The sequence below is a fragment of the Rhincodon typus genome, chromosome 9 (assembly GCF_021869965.1).
Source record: "Rhincodon typus isolate 14 chromosome 9, sRhiTyp1.1, whole genome shotgun sequence".
NCBI lineage: Eukaryota > Metazoa > Chordata > Chondrichthyes > Orectolobiformes > Rhincodontidae > Rhincodon > Rhincodon typus.
Genome location: NC_063340.1, coordinates 88,230,654 through 88,254,655, shown reverse-complemented (window position 1 = coordinate 88,254,655; position 24,002 = coordinate 88,230,654). Strand labels below are relative to the sequence as shown.

The 24,002-nt window shown below is 41.4% G+C and overlaps 1 protein-coding gene across 1 annotated transcript in view; it reads left to right on the top strand.

Annotated features, from left to right (window-relative positions):
- LOC109915609 (collagen alpha-1(XII) chain-like) overlaps window positions 1–24,002 on the top strand; it is a 259,058-nt gene that overhangs the window by 207,169 nt on the left and 27,887 nt on the right. Inside the window, exons 56-59 of the mRNA XM_048601391.1 lie at window positions 9,137–9,190; window positions 12,517–12,570; window positions 15,188–15,241; window positions 18,344–18,415. Coding sequence (XP_048457348.1) covers window positions 9,137–9,190; window positions 12,517–12,570; window positions 15,188–15,241; window positions 18,344–18,415 — 234 coding nt within the window. The remainder of the gene's footprint in view (window positions 1–9,136; window positions 9,191–12,516; window positions 12,571–15,187; window positions 15,242–18,343; window positions 18,416–24,002) is intronic.

Here is a 24,002-nt window from a genome sequence, read left to right as displayed (position 1 = left end):
GGATTTGGGAGGTCCCGCACATGAAACAAAGTCCCAAAGCTTCTGATATGTGTTGAAGCCTCTAAGTGAGCTTTCACTGGTGATGGGCTTTGGTATTTATATGAGAAACTTCAACTTCTGATTTCACTCAGCCCAATTCTGATGATTAGTAGGATTGGATGGCCAGGATTATGGAGTCTTTGCCGTTTGCCCTATATTCAGCTTGGTTTTTTACACAATTTACTTAGAGCTATCCATAGTAGGCGTTTAACCAGCAAAACATGAAGTAAGTCAAGTGGAATGTCAAAGTATTTCACACACACACACACACACACACACACCGCTCCCACTCCAGCAATATTTTCTGCCTCTTTGGACGGTACTTATTCCCTGATCCCGTCCTGCACCTCTTCCACCGATTCACTTTCCAGAATTTCTGGCTACTGTCTGGCCAATTTCAGAAGAGTCAGCAAAGTAGGGAAAGCTGTTTTGGAAGAGGGCACTTGAAAATACTTGTATTTACGTGCAGTGGGGAGATGAGAGAGAATGGTGAAAATTCTTAGACAGTGCTAAATATTGACAGGGTGGGAGAAAGGGTGTCAAATACTGAATACTGGTGGGGTGAGAGGGGAAGGTGACCATTCTCAGGAGGTGACTATTGACCGGAAGATCTGGGTCTCTATTTCTTGTATTCTTCCCTTGAGTGCTAATTGGTTAGTCTGCTTCATCAGTGAAGAATCTCTTCAACAAAGGATATGTTGTTGTGAAGTCCTGACTTCTGTTGGGAGTAGGATTACATTTCCAGGCATCCGCATCCTCTGCACTGCTTTGCTGTTTAGGAGTTTTCAAAGCATTCCATAGATTAGGTCTGCTTTTCTCAAACAGGACATGCTATCAGCTATCATCTATAACAGATGTGCTTTTTACATTCCCAGTGTTGTGACATTTAAGATAGAAGAAATTTGACAGTTGGATAATCTACAGTATCAACGCTAATTTTTCACACTCTGAGAAAAATTACATTAAAGCACAATGTTAACATTTTGGGAAATGCTTATTGTTTAATGAATCAAAATGTGATAGTATACAGCATTATCTGAAGCTTGTGTAAAATTAAGATTAGTTTAATAAATTTCTCAATAGCTTCATTTCTCTTTTGACATAGCAGTGACCAAAAGGCAACTGAACTTCCAAACATATGAACTAGGAACAAGACTAACCCATTCAGCCCTTTGAGCCTGCTGTGCCATTGTAGAAGCATAGGAACAGAAGTAGGCCATTTAGCCCCTCAAACCTGTTTGGCCATTCAATGAGATCATGGCCGATCTGTGACCTAACTCCATATACCTGTTTTTGGCCCATACCCCTTAATACCTTGGCTCAACAAAAAAAACTATCGCAGATTTAAACTTAACTATTGATCCAGCATCTTCCACCACTTATGGAAGAGAGCTCCAAATCTACCACCCTTTGTGCATAGAAGCACTTCCTAACATGTCTCCGATTGGACAGGCCCTAATTCTCAGTCAATGCCCCTAGTTCTATAATCCGCAACCAGTTAGTTAGTTCTCAAGCTTGCTCTACCATTCAATAAGATCAGGGCTGATCTGATTTTAACCTCAATCTATATTCCTACATATCCCCGTTGATCTTTCATCCCCTCGGTAATCAAGAATCAATCCACCTTTGCCTTTAAAAATGTTTAAAGATTCTTTTGAGGAGGGGGATTCCAAAGACTCACAACTCTCTGATTTGGTCAGTCAGTTTCCTTCTTTGATAAATCATTTCACTAGTTTACCATCCAGTGATAGTCACTTAGATCTTGGTTAGCATTGTCAAATTGTTCACAACTTGAGATTGGCTGCCTCTCAAAGTGAAAAATAAGTACAAGTAACTACCTTCAAGATGTTTCTTGCCAACTCTGCCAGGCTATCGGTGCTGTCCACTGTCACAAAGTTTCACACATGATGGAGGATGAGAGATATCTGACGTCCAAACTAGTTCACTCAAAGCAGACTACAGCACTTTGATTGAAGAGGAGATATTAGGAGCATTTCAATGTCAATGGACATTTTTCAGCAACAAATAGATTTGCTGTGCTTTTTGAGCAACTTGACGAATGATCATATGATTGAGATTGCACGTATAAAGATGCACATTCAAAAGAAAAATAGGTTCAGGTCTTTGACCAGCAAGGAAATGCTTTGTCCATGAGCAAGATGTCAGAGAAGAGATAATGGAAAGACCTCTATAATTCCCTTTGTTTTCAAGCACCCTGTTAGACATTTCTCCAGATGTAATTTTTCTCTGAACAACCAAAGTCATTGTAACAAAGGCCTCCATCAGTCAAAGCACTGAATGACACTGTGCAGTTATTCAACAAATAAGTTTCAAAATCAAGATTGATTTTGTGAAGGATGTTGCACCAGTTTATGGTAAATGTGCTCATGACTGCAAACAAAAAATGCTTTTAGAAATGTGTGAGGCAGAATGTGGTACAGCTATTGACTTTTCTATTCCTCAGTTCCAATTAATCTCTCAACAATCTGCTACTTTATCCATGGCACTACTCCATTAGCATCAAGTCTTGAGTAAGACAAGATCTATTGGCACTGAAATACTTGAATGTCATGGCAACATACCAGCCTCAGATGGAAAACCCTTTCCAAGTTTGTGTTACTGCAAATGTCCCAACACAATTGCCAGCTTCCGCAATCCATAGTTTAGTTAATCATTTCATGTATACTGAGGAAAGAACCTAATTGCTAGAAACTAAACCAAATATGATTAGCTTGCTTTGAAAGACGCATGTGAAAGACCTTTATACTTCTACAGTGTGAGGCTTGAGACTTTATCCTTAACTGGATCCAGGGGCTGATTGGCTTACACCTATCCCTGTAATAGAATGGTTACAGTACAGAGGAAGATCATTCAGCCTATTTTGCCTGTGCTGTTGCTGTGAAGGAGAAATTCACTGAGTGCAAAGCCCCGGTCTTTTTCCCTGCTGTCCTGCAGCTATTTTCTTTTTGGAACGTAGTCCTTTTGAAAGTGTCAGGTGACTCTGTTTCAACTCTTTTTTTGTCAGGCAGTGCATTCTGGATGCTAGCCACTCACTGTATGAAATAGTTTCTCCTCTCCCAATTGCTCCTTGAATTTGTGCTCCCTTGTTCTCAATCATTGCACCAATAGGAGCAGTTTCTCCTGACCAAGACTTTCATGATTTTGAACACGTCAATTAAATCTCCTCTCAAACTTCCCAATTTCTCCAACCTGTCAACATATCTGAACTTCCTCAATCCTGGAAACATTCTCATGAATCTTTTCTGCATCCTCTCTCCTTGCTTCACAGTGTGCCTTAACTTCTATAGCTCTATGACTCTACTGTTTTACACAGGTTTAACATAACTTCTTTGCTTTGATTGTATATCCCCACTGATAAAGCCCAGGACATTGTAAGGTTTATTCATTACCCTTTCGGTCCGTCCTCCTACCTTCAATAAGTTGTACAAATATATACTCAAGTGCCTCTGCATTAGCTCCACCTGTAGAACTTTACCTTATGTTTGACATTGTGTCTTCATGCTGTTTCTACAAAAATGAATCACTTCACATTTACTGTATTAAATTGCATCTTCCAATTCTTCAACTATGGCCATTCAACTGACATCTCTCTTTCTTTTGACAGTTTACAAAATCCTCCTGATGTTTCACATGTTTTATATCATCTGCAAATTTTGGAAGTTTGTCCTGTAGAACAGGGTATAGGTCATGAATTGACATCAGGAGGGCTAGGAGTCTTATCACTGAACCTTAGAAACTCCACTATAAACCTTCCCCTAAACCGAAACATAACCATTCACCACTATGTCTTGTTCCTGTCACTCAACCAACATTATATCCAAGTTGTTACTGTGCCTGCCTTTCTCCAGAATGTCTAACTAATCTATTGAATGCTGTTACACTTAATGGGACTTGGTTAGCTGAGTTGGCTGGCCAGCTGATTTATGAAGCAGACTGAAACCAACAGCATGGGTTCCATTCCTGCACCAACTGAGGTTACCATGAAGGTCTTGCCTTCTCAACCTCACACCTTGCCTGAGGCATGATGCCCCCCCACCCTGATGAAGCTCACTATTAATTCTCTCTGCCTCATGTGGAAGTGGGATTCTGGTGACTTTACTGTGATTGCACATTGGTTCATTGTGTGTCACTTTACCAAACCCTTTTGGAAAGACCGTGGACACCAAATCAAAGGCACTACCCTCACAAACCCTCTGTTACCTTGTCAAGAAACTCAAGCAAGTTACTTAAACTTTATTTGCCTTAATAGATTTGTTCTGCCTTTCCTTAATTAACCCAACATGCCCACTTCCACCCTCAGGGGACTGCCCTGGTGGAGTTTGCACATTCTCCACTTGTCTGTCTTGGTTGCCTCTCACAGTGCAAAGATGTGCAGGTTAGGTGGATTGGTCATGCTAAATTACCCCATAGTGTCTAAGGATGTGCTAGCTAGGTGGCTTAGCATGGGAATGATAGGGTAGCGAGTGGATCTGAGCACTGCCCCCCTAAATGTTTCATTTGTTACAATCCTCATAGAGATTGATAACTTTAACTTTAAAAAAAATAAAAACTTTGAATGGATGGTGCAAAATTTCACGTTTAAGACAACTAAGCACTGTTTTTGTAGGCAGCTACACTGTAAACTACAGAACAGAACATTCCTCTTTTACTTCAACTACAGCGGAAAATCCAATTCATATATAAAGTTTATACTGACTTTTAAGTATTTATTTGACTTTCCCAATCCCAGTCCAATGCTCTTCTTAGCTTCCAAAGCTTTACTTCCATTCTTTTTCCAACTTGGTAACCTTTAACCACAGAACTGTCATTCACAGTAAGTATTCTTCCTGGCACTTCTCCCTCTACCACAAAGTTGGTCCATTTTCTGGGTGCAAGACTTTATGAAATTTTGATCTATTCAGTCTGAGCATGGTATCCCACCTATGTTCCTGTATGATGGGCCATGGAGAATATGGGCATCTGGCTAGCTCTCTCCCTTCTGGATCTTGGCAGACCAGCACTGTCAGTGTGGTTCAGTGCTATGTTGGAAAACCTTCTCCTCACAAAACCCATCCCATCAGATGAGCCTTAAACCCAGGTAGAAATGCTAATGATCTATCCTTGAGACTCTGACTCTCTTTCAATTTGGCAGTAAATGGAGAGTTAAAAGCAAACTGTTTATGGACTGACTTGCTGAACACCACTGTGGGACTATTAGTCAGGCTGCTGCAATCACAGACACTGCTGCCTTGCATCCTCTTTCTGCAAACAACATGAACTGTCTTTTAAACTTTAACTGCAATGTAACCCACACCTGACGTTAGGCAGATTTCAGAACAGGTCACATTGATCCTTAATTTTTATCCTAACTTAAAGGCAGAGTCTTAGAACATTATTATATGATGTACATCGTATCTGTAACACCCTAGTGACACTTAATCCACTTGGCTCACTCCCAAAAAACAAATCGAATGCCTCCTGCTGATTAGTCTGAAACAAAGGCCTTTAATGTATGAACTCACTATCATACTTTAAGTAATCATATAAATTAACTGGAATCTTTGAGTTATTCTTACAAAACTCACACTTCAACACTTTTGATAGATCTTTAAAAGGCTTTATGTAACTTTCCACAGCATTGCCTTCTCTCCTGTTCGTAAAACAGAATTACACTTTGTAACAGCTGGAGCATGTTTGACTGGTAGCTCTGGGCATATAAAAGCTTAATGCATTTGCCTTAATTCCTTCAGTCTCCAACTTGAATAGCCACATTAAAACAAAAGGGTCAGTTCATTCATTAGATTGGTGACAAAAGAATGTCTCTTGAATATTTTCAGCATTTGTGCTCCAGTATCACACAGTTGAACTTCAAAGCCATCATGTGCTTGTTACTTACAACTTCTTGTCATGTGTTTTTTAAAGGCAAGGTTTCTATCAACAGATTAAAATGATAGAAAAATACTTTACATTCTTAATGTTGCATTGGTGAGGTTGAGACCCCTCCCATATAAGATAGATCTGAAGGCCACGTATAAATCCACTTTGCTGAAGTGACTATTTCAAGCAAATTATAAGGTCTGCATTCCTTCTTATAGACATGTTGTTGCATTCATTGCCTGGTTACCATGGTAGTGTTCCATTCGAGTTAGAATCATTTCAGCAACCCAGAAACCCATACATGGCCAAGATCAATTTTCATCGGCTTGCTCCTCCAGTATGTGCACTCTTAGCAACAAGGACAAAACAGATCACAACTATTGAACAAGATGTAGAGATGGCTGTTAGCCAATCGGATGCTGATGTCACCCCGGCGAATGTAAAAATCAACCAGATTAGTCATCTTCAGTGCCGTGCTATCTTTCACAAGCAGATTCGCTGCAATAACACATCTGATAGCTACTGCCTCATTCTTGGTTCCACCACCATCTGATAATGAGAGAACCATTTCTCTGATTTCCATTAAATAAATTGATTCATTTACAGTGGTTTTTGTCTGCTTCCATTAAACTGAAGATCCAAAGCCTCTTCTGGATTTTAGTTCTTAAAAAAAAAGATTGCCCTCATGAGAACTTTAAACAGAATCCCACAAAATCCTGCAGTGATGACATGCTGAAAAAATGAGATGCCTGACGTTGGCATAGATACAGTTCCAAAAGGTCTTAATCACTGATGTTTTCCTCACCATATATTGAGGTCTGCTGCAAACTGCTAGATAGAGTTTAATACTTTGATCAATACTGACTCTATATCATTTTATCTTGTGACTGCTTGTTGGATTTTATGCTGGCGAAATAGATCTGAATTTTTTATCAACTGACAATTCCTACAATATTCAATGTAGCGTCACTGTATTTCATAAGGGAGCTTAGTTTATAATTAAGGTAGCTGTCTCATTTCAGTTAACAACCCATTTATTTGTCTGACTACCAGTCCATCTTACCTTTGAAAAGGCTTTTAACTAAGTTATAAACAAACCACAATGGATTTCCACTACAGCCACAGAAAATTGAGGTGCAAAGTGTTTCTGGATTGGAAATTGGTTAAAACAATATGAAATGAAGTGTAGGTGTTGAATGAGGACCCACTGAGCTGGTGGTTAAAACATCTTCTTTCCAATTTACAGTACTGATGTAGATATTGCATTTCAGATTTGATGCTGACACTAAAATAGGCAGAACAGTAGGAACACTGTACCATCTTTCAGATTTATTCTTGCAAGACTCATTAATAGCAGAACCAAACCCATGACTTCTACTGCCTAGAAGAACAAGGTGTGGAGGTGCTGGTGTGGACAAGGTCAGAAGTCACATGACACTAGGTGAGTTCACCTGACGAAGGGGCAGCGCTCTGAAAGCTTGTGATTTCAAATAAACCTGTTGGACTATAACCTGGTGTCATGTGATTTCTGACGTAGAATAACAAGGGCAGTAGGCTTAATAGACTTAGAAATATATCCTTGTTCCTTTGTCATTACTGGGTCAAAATCCTACAACACCCTCCCTAACAGTGCTATAAGAGCACCTTCACTACACAGACTGAAGTGGTTCAAGAAAATAGCTCATCACGATCTTCTCCAGTGCAATCAGGGCTGTATAATGTATAAAATACAGACCTTGCCAGTGATGCACATTCACCAGGTAAGGAAAAAAAAGTGAAGAATGTAACTAGAGACTTGCCTCAGGCAAAAACCATAATCTGAGAGGTGAATGAATGAAATGGATATATCACAGACAGACTTGGAGAGGGGGCCCGGAGATAACATCAGACTCTTAACTTGCAATATGGTAAAAATGTTGGTAGAATACTAGAATGGCACAATAGTGAATACAACTCTTCAGAGATTGTATAATATGCTGGTCAGATCACACTTGGCGTAGTGCTCAGTTCTGCTATATATGCATTGGAAAGGGATTCAGCAAGGCCAGTCCCAGATCTAAAGAGGATGAGCTGTGAGGCAAGATTAGATGCAGCCAAATTCATCATGCTAAAAATGAAGACACTTTAAGAATATTCAAGCATACAAAATATGAAACGGATGAAGCTTTTCTTCATTACTTCAATACAAGCTAGGAAAGCAAGTGTAGGGAACATTATTTAAATTTTTGACAAGTAAATGTAAAACAGACAAAGAAAGAATTTACTCCAAACAGTGATAAATGTTTGGAATAATCTGCCAGGTGAGATAATAGAGAAAAAACAACTGAGAAGTTTGAAAATACAGCTGGATGCTATTATACGAAAGTTAAGGGACTAGAGAGGTGAGTTGAATGGGTCAAACAGCTATTTATCTTCTTTGGCTTTTCTCATATCACATCAAGGATGTCAGTACGTCCATTGCTCCATCTGTCTTTCTATCTCAATGAGAGGAAATAATGTGCAGTGGGTCTGCCATCATATGATTAGAGACAGGTTAACGCTTCAAATTGGCAGGATCTGCAAACATGAAACATTTACCAGACTTTTCTCTTCACGGATCCTTAGGGATGCCCTAGAGTGTGGCTGAACTAAGGTATTCATAAATAAAATAATTGTTAGCAACAATATACAGAGATAAGTTGCAATTTATATTTGCAAAGTGCCTGTTATATTTTTTAACAAGTTACAGAAAGTTTGACATAAAATAGGATTGGTTGAAAACAGGTTAGGAGTTGATGAAACTGTAATTAAGCTAAATAACAAAACCAACATTTTAACTGCATGAATATCTGTGTTTAATTGAACTTTTTTTCTCTGGTGAGGGAATTGGAGTAACCGTACATAATCTTAAAATTAGAACCAGGCAATGCAGGAAGCTCTTTCAAGCAAGGTTGAAATTGCAAACTCTGCTAAGAGGCTGTAGATGCTGGCACAATTAAAGTTTTCAAGAGATAAAGTTGCATTAGATAAGGGCATTGAGTGATTGAATGCGAATTCAGGTCATGGTAATTAAGATACAGATCATTCATAAGCTCTCTGAATGATAGAATAAGCTGAATGGCCTTAATCTGCTCCTATGTTATATCTGTCAGTGCTTTCATTTAGTTGAGGTTACGAGGAAATTGTTGCTGATGTGCCCTTTTCTTTGCTGTGCTTATGATCTGTGCTATGTCTGTTACAGGGACGCCCTGGTATGAAAGGTGATTCAGGCGAACCAGGATTGCCAGGCAGACAAGTAAGTAGCATTTGCTCTCTCGCTTTTATTTTTTCTGCAGTTACCTTACTGTGTTAACGCTGGTGAGATTGCAGTGTTAGACTTGCAACCAGATGGACTGAATTGGAAACCTAATCCAGAGAGAAACTATGACGACTGCCACAGGGAATGCAAAGGATGCTCCTTTGAGGCTGGGGTAGAATTGTGCTTGATCCTGTGTTACTTGATGGGAATATGTGGAGGGTACATTACGTTCCATCAATTCAATGCTGTATCAGTGATGGCTTGGTTAAACAGTGCAATATGAGCTTTAGTCTTATAGGTGGATCAGTTAGCTGTTTAGCTAGTTTGCAATGCAGACAGCCCCTCTAACGAGAGGAGCCCAACGGCTTGGTAAGGCGATGGTGACTTTGCCTTTAGCTCGGAATACTTGATGGCAACGTGCAGTAGATGCTTTAAATTATTTTCATTCTATGTTGCATCCAGGAGTATCTCTCAGCAAAGTGTTATGGGAGCTTGGCTTGCCCTGAATTGTGCTGTGCCTGTGAGTTTGACAAAGAACAGTCCATCCAAGCTACAGACTTCAATAGTTTGCCGAGTATGATCATTATTGTGATGCTCCATTTAAAGAAAAAATGCATCATTTCCACCATTAAACTGAAATATCTGGACAGAGTTTACATACGGGTTTTGATGAGATATTGGTAATACTTACATCATTTCAAATTGAAGAACATGTAGTACTGTCAGTTCTGGGCTTAAGTTACTATGTAGTGTGAATTCTCTCCCAAATCTTCAGGATTTCTGAGTCAGCACACTTACCAAACAGATTTTGGTTCTTTTTACACGTGGTGAGAGTCTAAAAGGCTTCCTTTACCAACACTCCCTGGTCTATCTTAGCTTGTGGCACACCACAAATCTTGCCCTGGTTCCTGCCAATGTTTCAGACTTTACCCTATGGCAATGTGCTTCTCTGAGTCTATTTCTTGTCCCACCCAGAATCTCACTCTCAAATAGGTTTTGTGTCCAAACTCTTTCTTGGCAAAAGCTGACTGAGACAACTGATACTGAACATTTTCTAGAAAGGTGGTGAATTCCTTTCAAAATGCCATAAGGAACAAGGGCATTTGACCCTTTGAGCTTGTTCTGCCATTCATAGTATCATAAAGTTGTACAGAACGGAAACAGACCCTTTAGTCCAACTTGCCCATGCCAACCAGACATCCTAAATTAAAGCCAAAAGAACTGCGGATGCTGTAAATCAGGAACAAAAACAAAGTTGCTGGAAAAGCTCAGCAGGTCTGGCAGCATCTGTGGAGGAGAAAATATCTCTGACTCCTCCCTTCCCTTCCTCGACATTTCTGTTTCCATTTCTGGGGATAGACTGGCCACTAATATCCATTACAAACCCACTGACTCCCACTGCTACCTGGACTGTACATCCTCACACCCCACTTCGTGCAAAGACTCCATCCCATTCTCTCAGTTCCTCCGTCTCCGTCGCATATGTTCAGATGAGGCCAACTTCAACAAGGGAGCCTCCGAAATGTCCACATTCTTCCTCAACCGAGGATTCCCCAGCTCTGTTGTAGACAGGGCCCTCAATCGGGTCCGACCCATCTCCTGCACTTCTGCCCTCATCCCTTCTCTTCCCTCCCGCAACATCGATAGGGTTCCCCTTATCCTCACCTGTCATCCCACCAGCATCCACATCCAGAAGATCATCAGACGCCATTTCCGCCACCTCCAGCAAGATGTCACCACCAGACACATACTCCCCTCCCCTCCCTTGTCCGCCTTCCGCAGGGACCGTTCCCTCCGGGACACCCTGGTCCATATTTCCTTCACCCCCAACACCTCCCCACAGCCCTACGGCACCTTCCCCTGTAACCGGCGAAGGTGCAACACCTGCACTTTTACCTCCTCCCTCCCCAGTATCCAAGGCCCCAAACATACCTTCCAGGTGAAGCAACACTTCACCTGCACTTCCAAGAATCTAGTTTACTGCATTCGCTGCTCACAATGTGGTCTCCTCTACACTGGGGAAACGAAGCGTAGACTTGGCGACCACTTCGCAGAACATCTACGTTCTGCTCGCAAAAAAGACCCTGAACTACCTGAGATAACAAGATGTAGAGCTGGATGAACACAGCAGGCCAAGCAGCATCAGAGGAGCAGGAAGGCTGACGTTTTGGGCCTAGACCCTTCTTCAGAACTACCTGTTGCCTGCCACTTTAACACACCACTCTGCTCCCTGGCCAACATCTCTGTCTCTGGCTTGCTACAGTGTTCCAGTGAAGCCCAGCGCAAGCTGGAGGAACAGCACCTCATTTTCCGCTTGGAGACCCTACAGCCCTCCGGACTCAATATTGAGTTCAATAATTTTCTTCCATGTCCCAGCCTCCCACCCCACATACCAGGCCTTGTTACCACATAGCCTGCCACTACACACCTCCTGTTGTTAGTCACTAACAGTCCCCATTAACAACTATTCACCCTCCCAGCCTGATCGTTAGCAACTCCTTTGTCTGTCTAACTGTCTTTCTCTCTCTTTGGGCTCTATCGTATCGTTTACACCCTACCCCCATCCCACCTCCCTATTTTCTGCATATAAACTGACATTTTCCCAGCCACCATCAGTTCTGAGGAAAGGTCACCGGACCCGAAACGTTAACTCTGTTTTCTCCTCCACAGATGCTGCCAGACCTGCTGAGCTTTTCCAGCAACTTTGTTTTTGTTAGACATCTTAAATTATTCAACAAGATCATGCCTGTTCCCAGTGGGCCCTTAAGTCCTCTTTCCTGTCTGCCTGTCCCATCTATCCTTGACACACTTGAGGCCCACAATCTAATATTCTGTGATTCTTTTTCTGAAATTCTTTTCAATAAGAAAACCTCCAGATTGGATAGGTGGAAGCAGTAGTCCATAATCCTCTTTTTGTCGACCGTCTTAGAGTCCACTTCAGTCTTTTGGCATCCAATGCAATAAGAAACAGAGAAGTCTGGAATACATTATGGATATTGTAAATATCAATATAACTTAAAAGGGCACTGAGACTGCTGAACTTTTTAAAATACATTTCATTTACAAGTCAGTCCACATCTATGAGGGTCACAAATGGAACAATATGGAAGAATGGTCGGATGCCATGCGTCTAGCAGTTTATTTTCTGAAAAAAGATGGCCCTTTAAGAGTTTGTTTGAAATGCAATTTACAATGTAGGTGATATCAGGACCCAAGATACAAGGATAGGTTTGTTGTTTTGTACTTCTGCAAGCTAATGATTAAAGACAGATGAGGGTGAATTGGGATATCAGTATCTGACTGAAAACTTTGTTTGTTAACAGGGACCACCTGGTCGTGTTGGCTCCCCAGGTACACCAGGATCAGAGGGTCCAAGGGTAAGTACTGTTTTAGTCATTCAAAGCGCATAGGTCTCAAAAGAAGTGTACATTTTCTACACGAATGTGTGTCCTATCCTACAACACTGGCTACAATTTTATTTCACCAGCTGTAAAACACCTTGAGCCATCCAATGATTTTCAGAAGTACTTCTTGTATATGTGCATACTTAAAGGCAGAGTATAGTAGATGCTCTGAAGTATATTCATATAAATTGCAAGCTTTTTCTTTATTAGTTGCTATTGCAGTATGAGGGCAGCCTTCATATTTTCCTGGGACATATCTAGGGTGGTAAGAAGCCCTATGTGATAACCCCTACAAGGTCCATGGTGTGTGGGGGGCAAAGAGAAAGCAGACCCAACTTTTAGTTATTTGAAAAAATCTTTTGTTGTGTTTTTAGTTGCACTTCAGCTGTGCGCTCCTGATATTTGGGCACCCATTGTGGAGGGGTGTGGGCAGATTGGAGGATCTCCTCGTGGGTCTGCTCCTGGGCTTGGCCAGGCTGGTTGTAAACAGGTCCAGGCAGCGGTCTGTAGAGGGGGTCATCTCTGCCAACTGACTGCCCCTTTTCCAAAGTTCTGCTCATGCCTGGTTGTCATTGAAGAGGAAGCATGTGGTGTCCATCAGTGTTTTCAATGCCTTTAGAGAGAGGTAGGCTGTGCAGGGGATACAGTGCTTTATTTCCCCCTCCAATTCCATTTTGATTTAGCCCCTTCCCTACCTTCTACCTCACTTGCGTTGCAATATTGGACTTTGCTTGTAAATTTCTAATTGGCTGCATGGGTGATTTACTGTTGGGGGTTAATGGTTAAAAAAAGTCACGGTGATTTGATGGTGGGAAAGTCATTCAGTTATGTGTGATAACACTTCCAGATTTCAATAATCAAAGCAGATTTAAAGGGCTATTGTGATCCAGTGGTACTGTTTATACCTCTCAGCCAGGTGATCCATATTCAAGTCCTACCTGGTCTAGAGGAGTGTGTTGAATTTCTAACTGTTGATGTGGTTTTTATTAGATTTCCATTGTGATGAGTGTTCTTGGATGTCAAAGGAAGAAACCTAGGTGTCCTGCTCCTGATTGTGCCCAGTGGGTTCCCAGACAGAATATTTGAACATTGGACTTTTGCTGAGTTGTTCTCCAGGTGACAAGCAGTCCTCTCTGTCACAGACAAGCCTCAGACCTGAAGACTGGGCACTGAGGTGAAGCACCAAAAACTATCGGATAGCCATGGATCATATCTACCAGGAATGGTGCTTTCAGGAAATTAGGGTTAGGGCTAGGAAAGTGAGATGAACCCAGTGTAACAAGCAAAGCAATCATGAGTAATCATTCTTCATTCTGTCATTTGCACCCAACCTACAAACAGTGTTCAATGGGTTAGATTGGGACTCCTGTTAACGATTTGGTCAAGGAACATTTGATATGTTGTGCAATCCATAGCCACAGTTTGATCATCATTGGCAAGCGTGACATCCTACTTACACAAAGTAATCTCCCACAAGTGATAAAAACATGGATAACCAGTTGCTTTATATTCTTTGTATTATGATTCGTACAAGAAGAGTGACAGTTAATCTTCATTCAGTGATGATAAAGTGGCCTAACATCTTTAATCAAAACAGCAACGGGAAGCCAATAAGATGAATAGCTTCTAGTCATAAAATCCAGGCCAGAATTTTTAGCATTTACAAGAACAAGTAAGTGATATAAACAGAAGTTGCTGGAAAAGCTCAGCAGCTCTGGCAGCATCTGTGGAGAGAGATCAGAGTTAATATTTCAGGACCCAGTGACCCTTCCCCACTAGACCCGAAACGTTAACTCTGATTTCTCTCCACAGATGCTGCCAGAGCTGCTGAGCTTTTCCAGCAACTTCTGTTTTTGCTTGTGTAGATTTGTTGCTGCTGCTACTTTGACAGGCCTGGACTGCTCAGTGGGTGAAACTTTAGCCAATTGGTTATCAGGCATTCAAACATCTGGCATTGGAAAAGGCTGGGCAGAGAAGGTTCCCCATTTGGGATTCCTCTTTTTTTGTTTTAACCCATCCTTGTGATGGAATGTGCTTTATTTGGAGCAGATTAAAAAAGTCTGGGGAGGCACAGCCTAGTGGTATTATCACTGGACTGTTAATACAGAAACCTAGGTAATGTTCTGGGGACCTGGCTTTGAATCCCACCATGGAAAATGGTGGAATTTTAATCCAATAAAAAACTGAAACTAAGAGTCTAATGATGACCATTGTCAGTTGTTTGGGGGACAAAAACCAACTTGGTTCACTAATGCTCTTTAGGAAGGACCTCTAGCCTACATGTGACTCCAGACCCAAAGCAATGTGGCTGACTCTGAACTGACCTCTGGGCTATTAGGGATGGGCAATAAATGCTTGCCCACTCAGGAACACCCTCAATGATGGCCCACTATGAATGAAGTAAAAAGAAGTCCCACTTAACAAGACCCCCTGATAGCTCATTTGTGGAACTTGCGGATTCTAGCTGACTGGTGTCAGGTCTGTGCCACCAGACAGTTGAATTAAAATTTTTCGGAGGAGCTGCGTGCTTAATGCAAAAAGATACATTAACTCTGATCTCTATCAAAACTGTATTTCTTTCATATTACAGGGTTTTCCAGGTAAACAAGGACCAATCGGACCTCCTGGACCACGAGGACCCTCTGTAAGTCATATCATCAGAAAGAAATACTGCTGTTCAATGTCTTTAAACAATGTTAGGCATCATGAACAATCGGCATACAAACAGTGTTAGTTTAAAGTTTCACTGCACACGTTCTTTACTAAAACTCAACATCAAGGACAGAAATCTTGGAATGACGAAAGGTTTTCCTTTGCACTAAATCAGATTAAGGAACAGTAAAGTCACCATAGTCCCTGACATCTCTGTTATTAGAGAGAGACAAGTAGTGAGTTTAACCTGAGGGTCACCATGTCTTCATTACCTCTTACTCTCGCTCATTTATTTAATCTGTAAAGTGACAGAAGTTTACAGCACAGTAGGAGCTATTTAGTCCATAATGACATTAGCTGATGAGAGAACAATTGAAAACCAGTCCCATTGTCACGAGGACCTGTATCACCTTCTGCATTAAATGTTTATACACTTTTGTTCTGAAAGATACATTTCACTGTGCCTCTTCCATTCCCTGCAGTAGAGTATCCCAAGCTCACAGCATCCATTTGACTCTGTACAAATTTGCATCGAGAAGATAGGATAGAGTTATGGTGACAGACTTTATTCACTGTCACAGGAAGTTGAGATGGAGACTGTGTGGAGGGGGACATGTCAGGTTAAGTTTGTTGTGTCGGGGGATGTCGGGCTGGGATCCAGTCAGGGAAGTTGGGGTCTGACAGTGGGAACGGTTGTTGGTTGGGAGAGATGTCAGTTCATGCAGTGGGAGGGGTTGGCCAGGCTGGTGGCAGGATAGAAGGCTTTGGGGGTGGGGGTGGGAGTTGGGGCATGGTGTTGACAGGTTTCTCAGGATTAAGCCCGAGGTTGAAACGATATACAAGTTGGAATCAGTTTAAGGCAGGACAGAGGATTTGTTCGGTGGGTGTATTTGAGGTTTGGGGTGAGTCAGTGATGAGTTGGGGGCTCAGTTTAATAGTTATCCAGCAGTTATCTTGCAGAGGAGCGAATCTGCAGAATTCTTTACCACAGAGATCTATTGAGGCTGAGTAATTAAGTATAGTCAAGGCTGAGAGATAGATTTTTAATCAGGAGGTGAATTTAGGGTTATAGGGAAGAGGGACAAAATTGGAATTGAGAATTATCAGGTCAGCCATGATCTCATTGAATGGCGGAGCAGAATCGATGGATCAAATGGCCTATTTCTGCTTCCATGTCTAATGGTCTTATGTCCAGAGTAAGTTTTTAATCCTCTAACTGTACGTGGGTGACGATTAAGCTTTAATGAGTTAGAATACTCTGAATTCTTCAGTGGGATCTTCTGGAAGAAAGCAGTCACAAGGGAGTAGCCCACCAGAAAATCAAGTTTCTTGGGCAATTCCCACAGTCAGGGATCCCACATGGTCCTGTTGTGGAACTTCAGTCTACACTGCTTCAATGACTCTCTGGCCATCAGAATATCTAGGCCAATAAAAGTTACAAAGACAATGCTGGAATACATATCTCCAATGTAGAGATAGACTCGCCACAGGTTCAGGAGGACAATTGCCTATGTTTGTGTGCACATACAAGCTCAGAAATCATCAGAAACTCAAGATTCAACTTAGGCAGGGTTGTGAAACAAGCATAATGAGTTGGACACCCCTCCCATAACACACCTGATTTTATCTTTCCACTGACTTCAACAGAAAGGACAATTGAGCAGCTTGTACAGCCAGCTTTCCATCCACTGTGAGATGGGGCGTTATTACTCCATTGTGTTATTTAGAGCATTCAATTACCACTGCCTTTACTTCACCTTTAACGTTAATTCTATTCCTCTGTCGGCATGATCACCCAGCCCTTTAGAGATAAAGCTAACTATTTTATGTGTACGCCTTGCACACCATTGCTGAAATTACATTACACCAGTCTTTATACTGGATCCAGTCCACTGAATTATGTCACAAGTTAAACAGATAATGCAAGGAGTCTGGCTCACATTCAATCCATGATGCCATTGTTGGAACACTCCTATCACAGGGAGTGAGGAGAGAGAAAAGGACATCACTGAACTTGTAATTCCATTCAACAGTAACACGAACCAAAGGAGCATAAGGAATCTGCCACTTGCCAGCATTCCAAGGGCTATTGTCATTGTTACTGTGGAGAGACAGGAGTCAGAATTGGTACTGGTGACCACATTCCCAGTGTTGACCACATGCGAACACATGTAGACACTAATTGTATGATTGCAGTGCATTAAGTAATAGCCTTGAAGGCTGTCAGATCGTGCTTCTGTGGCTATTTAAAGAAAACCAATATAAGGGAAAATTCTCCTTACTATCATCTTCAGAAAACCTCCCAGCTACAGATGCATCTAATGAACATACGAGTTTAGGTCGCTGTGATCAATGGACAGATTTTGCAGTGAAGTTCCACCTTCACAGCGGACACTCCCTACCAAGCTCTGTGGCATCCGAACTGTAGAATTATAGAAGTACTATCATGGGGATAGAGGCCATTCAGCCCATTGAGTCTATACAGACCTTCTGAAGAGTAACCTTGCATTTCCCATGGCTAATCCATTTAACCTGCACATCCCTGAACAATACGGACAATTTAGCATGGCAAATCCACACAACCTGCACATCTTTGAACTGTGAGAGGAAACCTAGACAAGTAATTCAGAGAATGGGAGTTCAACATCTACCTTAACGATCTAAGAGTTTGAATTTAGTTTTCAAAGGAACATGATGTGTTGCACATAGCTGCTTGCAATGAATCCACATGGTGTTTTTCTCAGTTCAATATCCTTTCGAAGGCAAATAAACCTCGTTTGCCAATCCCTGCTGTCTAGAAATGCAACTTCAAATGAATTTTGACATGAAATTCCACATTACTCCTCCTAATAATGACCTCAATCTTCACCATCTCTGACTCATCAGAGAATTACACTTGCTGAGCTACTTTTGACAGACATAACTGTCTATCTTTACTAGACTAGAATTTAGAGGGCCATGAGGATTGAGACTGGCTGGGTAGCTGATGCAGACATAATGGGTCGAATGGCCTCCTTCTATACTGTAAAATTCTATGTAGTGCTAATTATAGACGTTAAAGTATGACAAAGTATTTGTTTTTCTTTATTTTTAGGGCACAGTTGGTCTTTCTGGCCCTCCAGGTCAACCAGGTAGTCAAGGACCAAAAGGTGAAATGGGATCAGTGGTAAGTGATGAACTTAACAAATTCAAATTAATATAATGAAGGGATGTAATATTTGACAATTGGAGTCTGTGCTATCTGTTTTTCTTACCTTTACAATTGCATAAGGATCAAGCCCCTAGGCAACAGAGGAGAAGAGAATATGTGCAATCCCATATTGTTTTTCAAAGTCAAGCTGTGTTCTGTTGATAAGAGAATGAGGATGAGCATGTAGAAAGTTTTTTATTGGAGTATGGAGCTGTTTTTGGTGCACATGCAAAATCAAGTCAAAATCTATCAAGCCATGGGACATTGATGCCATCCCCATGTGCATAATTTTACCCATGTGTACGGTCCTGCGGTTTGGGTTTGGGTAATTTACAAGCAATACACCACTTCCTATTTTTTCCAACTGAAGCATGCGGAAGAATGAAAAGCCAAAATTCCTCCTCAGTATTGCCCAAATGACACCAGGCTGTATTGCTGCACTATTGCATTGGCACTTCTTCTCAAATGCTTTGCAAAGTTAATTTTACAGTACGGTTGTTATTGATGCAGCCATGCCCAGTGGTTGAGCAATGAAATATTTTCTTTTCCAGTACAGAACTAAACCTCATCCTTTTCTCCTTCCCAATATTAATCATTGAGGGCTAATTTAGGTCGTCAACGTGCACATCAATCAGTTGATGGCATTTAAGGATAACTTTAGATTTGAGAAACAGTATGGACATTAGTGTGCTAATGTTTAACAGATTAACATAAATTTCCACTGCCTGCTATTTTAATGGAGATGTTAACTTTCTTTTAAAAATTCCCCACATGGGGATCTTCAGATCAACCCCCCATTAAACATTCAGACACTAATATTTAACATGGTATTTTCAAAGTCCTTATGATTCTCGCTGTTGACTGTTTCAAGCTGTGTGTATTCAATGATTTGAGCTGGTTCCTGACTTACCAATAAATTAAACTCAGATGTGACCTCAATGTTATAGTCTTTACACTAACATTTTTATGTGACTAGTCTTATTTCTAACAAATCCTGATCCAATCTATATCAATGAAGTCTTTCCTTATGACTTCAGTTTACTCTGACAGTTCTTAGTCTAGATTTTTAACTGTCTGTACAATTTAGACCAAGTTGACTCTCTTGTCAGCAGACACAAATAGAAATTTGAAACAAAAACAGAAACTGCTGGAGAAACTCAGCAGGTCTGGCAGGATCTATGGAGAGAAAGCAGAGTTAACATTTCAAGTCCAGTGACCCTTTTTCAGAACTGATAACTTTCCCACCCGCCATCAGTTCTGAAGAAAGGTCACGGGACTTGAATATTAACTCTGCTTCCACTCCACAGATGCTGCCAGACCTGCTGAGTTTCTCCAGCAATTTCTGTTTTCATTTCAGATCTTCGGCATCCACAGCTCTTGATTTTATTTTTAGATAAGTGGAAATTTGTTACTTTTGCAAAATTTTCCAAAGCCAGCTCATGAGTGTAACCTCAAGTGAAAAATTGGATGAGACTAGTAAGTGTACCAGTGGTATGAACGGTGAATGGAAAATTGTGTGCTGAAGAAATTTAAGGGGTCAAGAACAGAGGACAAAATCTTGAAATATATCAGACAGTCTCAAAGAAAATCACATAATGGCTGTTGTCAAGACTGAGGGGGCAGGGGATTAAGAAGAAGTGGATAAAAATGAGGAAAAGGAGCTACTGAGGTGGAAACATGAGCCTATGGGAAGCAACAATAGAAATGATATTGCACAATGTGATTGTGAGGGTGGCATTTTGTCCTCTTTTATCGTGCCAACTGGAGGTATAATCAAGATTTATCCTCCAAGGTAAGGACCGATGCTGCTGGACATACCAACTTCAGGATATGTGTTAGGGATACACACCTTTCAGCAGGTCCTCCCGCAATGCTTTGTGAAACAGGGTCTGAGAAGTTAGTTCTCTTTTTAGAGCAGCACTGTGAGCAGCTTAGGTCACCTTATCTACGAAAAGATGTTGTTTTACTGGAGGCAGTTGAGAGAAAGTTCATTTGGATGATCCCTGGTATGGAGGAACTGTCTTGTATATAAAGATTTAACCGTTGGGACTGTACTCACTGGAGTTTAGAAAAATGAGAGATGATCTTATTGGAAAGGAACAGATTCTTAAGGGGTTTGACAGGGTAAATACTGAGAGGATGGTCCCCCTCGTGGGAGAGTCTGGGACCACAGGGCATTGTCTCAAATAAAGAGGCAACAATTTAAGACAGAAATGAGGAGGAATGATTCTTTGGTATTCCTTGCCACAGAGAGCTGCAGTGGCAGACCCCTTGTGTATGTTTAAGGCTGAGATCAATCGATTCTTGATCAATCGGGGAATCAAGAGTTACAGGGAAAAGGCAGGAAAGTGGACGTGAGGAATGTTGGATCAGCCATGATCCTATTGAATGGTGGAGCAGACTTGATGGGCAGAATGGTCTCCTCCTATCTCTTTTGGGCTTCAGACTGTGAGGTGGATATGATTGGCAATTTTTGACACCAGTCAACTTAGGTAATGCAGCTTGCTCATCTCCCAGCATGCCTTTCATGCTATGATTTCATTTTTAATCACGTCGAGTTTGGGAAATGGATCTGACGAGTGATGCCAGCATTTACTGCCCAGTCAAAATATATAGAAATATGAAAATAGCCCAAACTGTAAATATTAAAAAAACAATAGTAATAAAATAAACTTTTGAATTCAACAGCTGCTTTGCATTAGGACTCTTGTTCCTTGTGGGTTAAATTATTTTTGTTGGTTGGATTGAGAAAAGCTTGTAGCTCTGCAGTACATTCTCATAGGAAAAATAGTGTAATGTTCCAGGATTTCAGACTCGTTTCCAGATATAGTTCTATCATAGAAAAATGTAGAAAGCTACATATGGGAATGTGGACTACAAATAGATCAATGAGGTTGTTTTGGCAACTTTTCATTTCCATGCAACAAAGAATTCCACACACATCCTTCACTTAAGGTAAACTCAGCACTCTCCAGGGAAGTAAACCCCTCTGAGGTCCTATTTTTAAAAAGATGGTGAATACACTTGGCTGAATTTCTCCTGTGCGATACTTGAATTGACAAATTGATTAACTTGTTCTTGAGGTTTCCCTGTGTAATGCTTTCAATGAATTCATTAACAGTTGAAGTAGATGTTCTCTGTGTAGCGTTAGTGATGATTATTGGATTGTCGGGGTGTAGCTTCCGTACATAACACTTTCAGTAAAGTGGAGGACAACTTAGGGTGTAGTAACTATTTATAATTAATTCATTAACATGTCATGGTGAACTCTGTGTGATCATTGAAATTAACTAACGAGTTGGCACAAATTTAACAAAATTTCTCTTCCCATCCTGTAAAAACAGTGATCAGAGAATACCACTCCAGTCAACACATAGAGTCATAGAGATGTACAGGATGGAAACAGACCCTTCGGTCCAACTCATCCACGCTGACCAGATATCCGAAATTAATCCAGTCCCATTTGCTGGCATTTGGCCCAAATCCCTCTAAACCCCTCCTATTCATATATCAATGAGATGCCTTTTAAATTTTGTAATTGTACCAGCCTCCACCACATCCTCTGGCAGTTCATTCCATATACGAGCCACCCTCTGTGTGAAAAATTTGTCCCTTAGGTCCCTTTTAAATCTTTCCCCTCTCACCTTAAACCTACGCCCTGTCATTTTGGAGTCCCCCACGCTAGGGAAAAGACCTTGTCTATTTACCCTGTCCATACCCCTCATGATTTTATAAACCTCTATAAGGTCACCCCTCAGCCTCCAACGCTCGTTTGAGATATTGCATGAACTGTGGCAATTCCTTGATCTGAGGAAGGGTCGCTTGACCAAAACCATTAACTCTGATTTTTCTCCATAGATGCTGCCAGACCTGCTGAGCTTTTCCAGCAATTTATGTGCTTCTTTCTGAGTTACAGCATTTGCAGTTCTTTTGGTTTTTATGCCAATTCCTTGGTCTTTTCAGCCAATGCTGTATTTAAAAGTTTGTGTTTTTTGTGGCAGGATTTTTAAAAGCTCCAGTTGCACCGGCCTGGAATACTGTATCTCTGGCCAGCAGAGAGCTACATCATCTTGAAGATGAACCATTTTTGAGAAGTTTGGGTAAAAAGTGGACACTGAGCCAACTGAAGTAATGGGGCCCAATAAGACTCCTCTCCCACAGCAACTGGACGTTTCTGGTTGAGGTGTGACCATGCCATGGTTGAAACATGGAACACCAAAAGGAGGCAGCCTCCAAACAGACTGGGCAATGTTTCCTCCCAACAACCCACTCTGGTTGTTAGTCCATAGCGGAGGCAAATGCCCACTGGTATTGTCACTAGACTGTTAATCCAGAGACCCTGGTAATGTTTAGGGGATCCAGCTTTGAATCCTGCCATGGTAAATGGTGGAATTTGAATTCAATAAGAATCCTGAATTGAGAGTCTAATGTTGACCATGAAATCATTGTCGATGGTCAGAAAATCCTATCTGGTTTACTAATGTCGTTTCAAGAAGGAAACTACTGTCCTTACCTGGTCCGGTCTACATGCGACTCGAGCCCAACAGCAATGTGGTTGGCTCTCAACCGGGCCATAACTGCTAGCCTAACCAGCAATGCCCTCGTCCTGTAAATGTATTAAAAAACACCATTTGCGATTGCTGGTTCTCCAATGGCCTGCCAGTTTTGCTGGTTTCTAAAACATGTTTCTGCTTTAACCTGGTCCACAGAGATCACTTCCAAGGCAAAACAGCCTCTTTTTCTCAATTTTGTTGCAGGGATTAGTTTCTACAACCCTGGGCTGCCTCTGTGTCATATTTAGATGATCTCTGATTGGCCATTAGGTCTTGGCATCCTCTAGTTATTAATTGGCCAATTCCACAAAATAAAAAGTCATCTGTTTCCAGCACAGTACTGAGATGGACCATCATGTCTCCACTCCAACACGGTGAATTAAACCCTTTGGCATCAAAAACATGACATTTAGAAAGATACTTCAAGATGCCTCAGAGAGGAGTACAAGAAAAGTAAACACAAAGCCAAAGAAAACGTATGGAGTGGGGATGGGAGGGTTCTAATTGAATATCTGTTTTCTTTTTCATTCAATATATTAAACCCATCCTACCCTAACTGCGTCTGGAGAAAGTCGTGGTGAGCTCCTTTCTGTACTGCTATAGTCCTTTGGTGAAGAGACACTCACAATATCCCCTAAAGAGGGAGATATAAGATTTTGACCCAGCGACACTGATGGAATGGTGATATAGAATTATACAATCCCTATAGTGTGGAAGCAGGCCATTCAGCCCATCGAGACCCAGAGTATTCCATCCAGACCACCCCTGAAATTCTGTCTCTATAACCCTGCATTTCCCATGGCTAATCCACCTAGCCTGCACATCCCTGGACACTACAGGCAATTTAGCGTGGTCAATTCACCTAACCTGCACATCTTTGGACTGTGGGAGGAAAGTGGAGCCCCCAGAGGAAACCCATGTCGACACGGAAGTTGGCGGGTGGGGCGGGGGGGGCGGTGTGGTGGGGAGGTGGGGGCGGGCAGGTGGGGGTGGGGGTCGTTGGGGAAGCA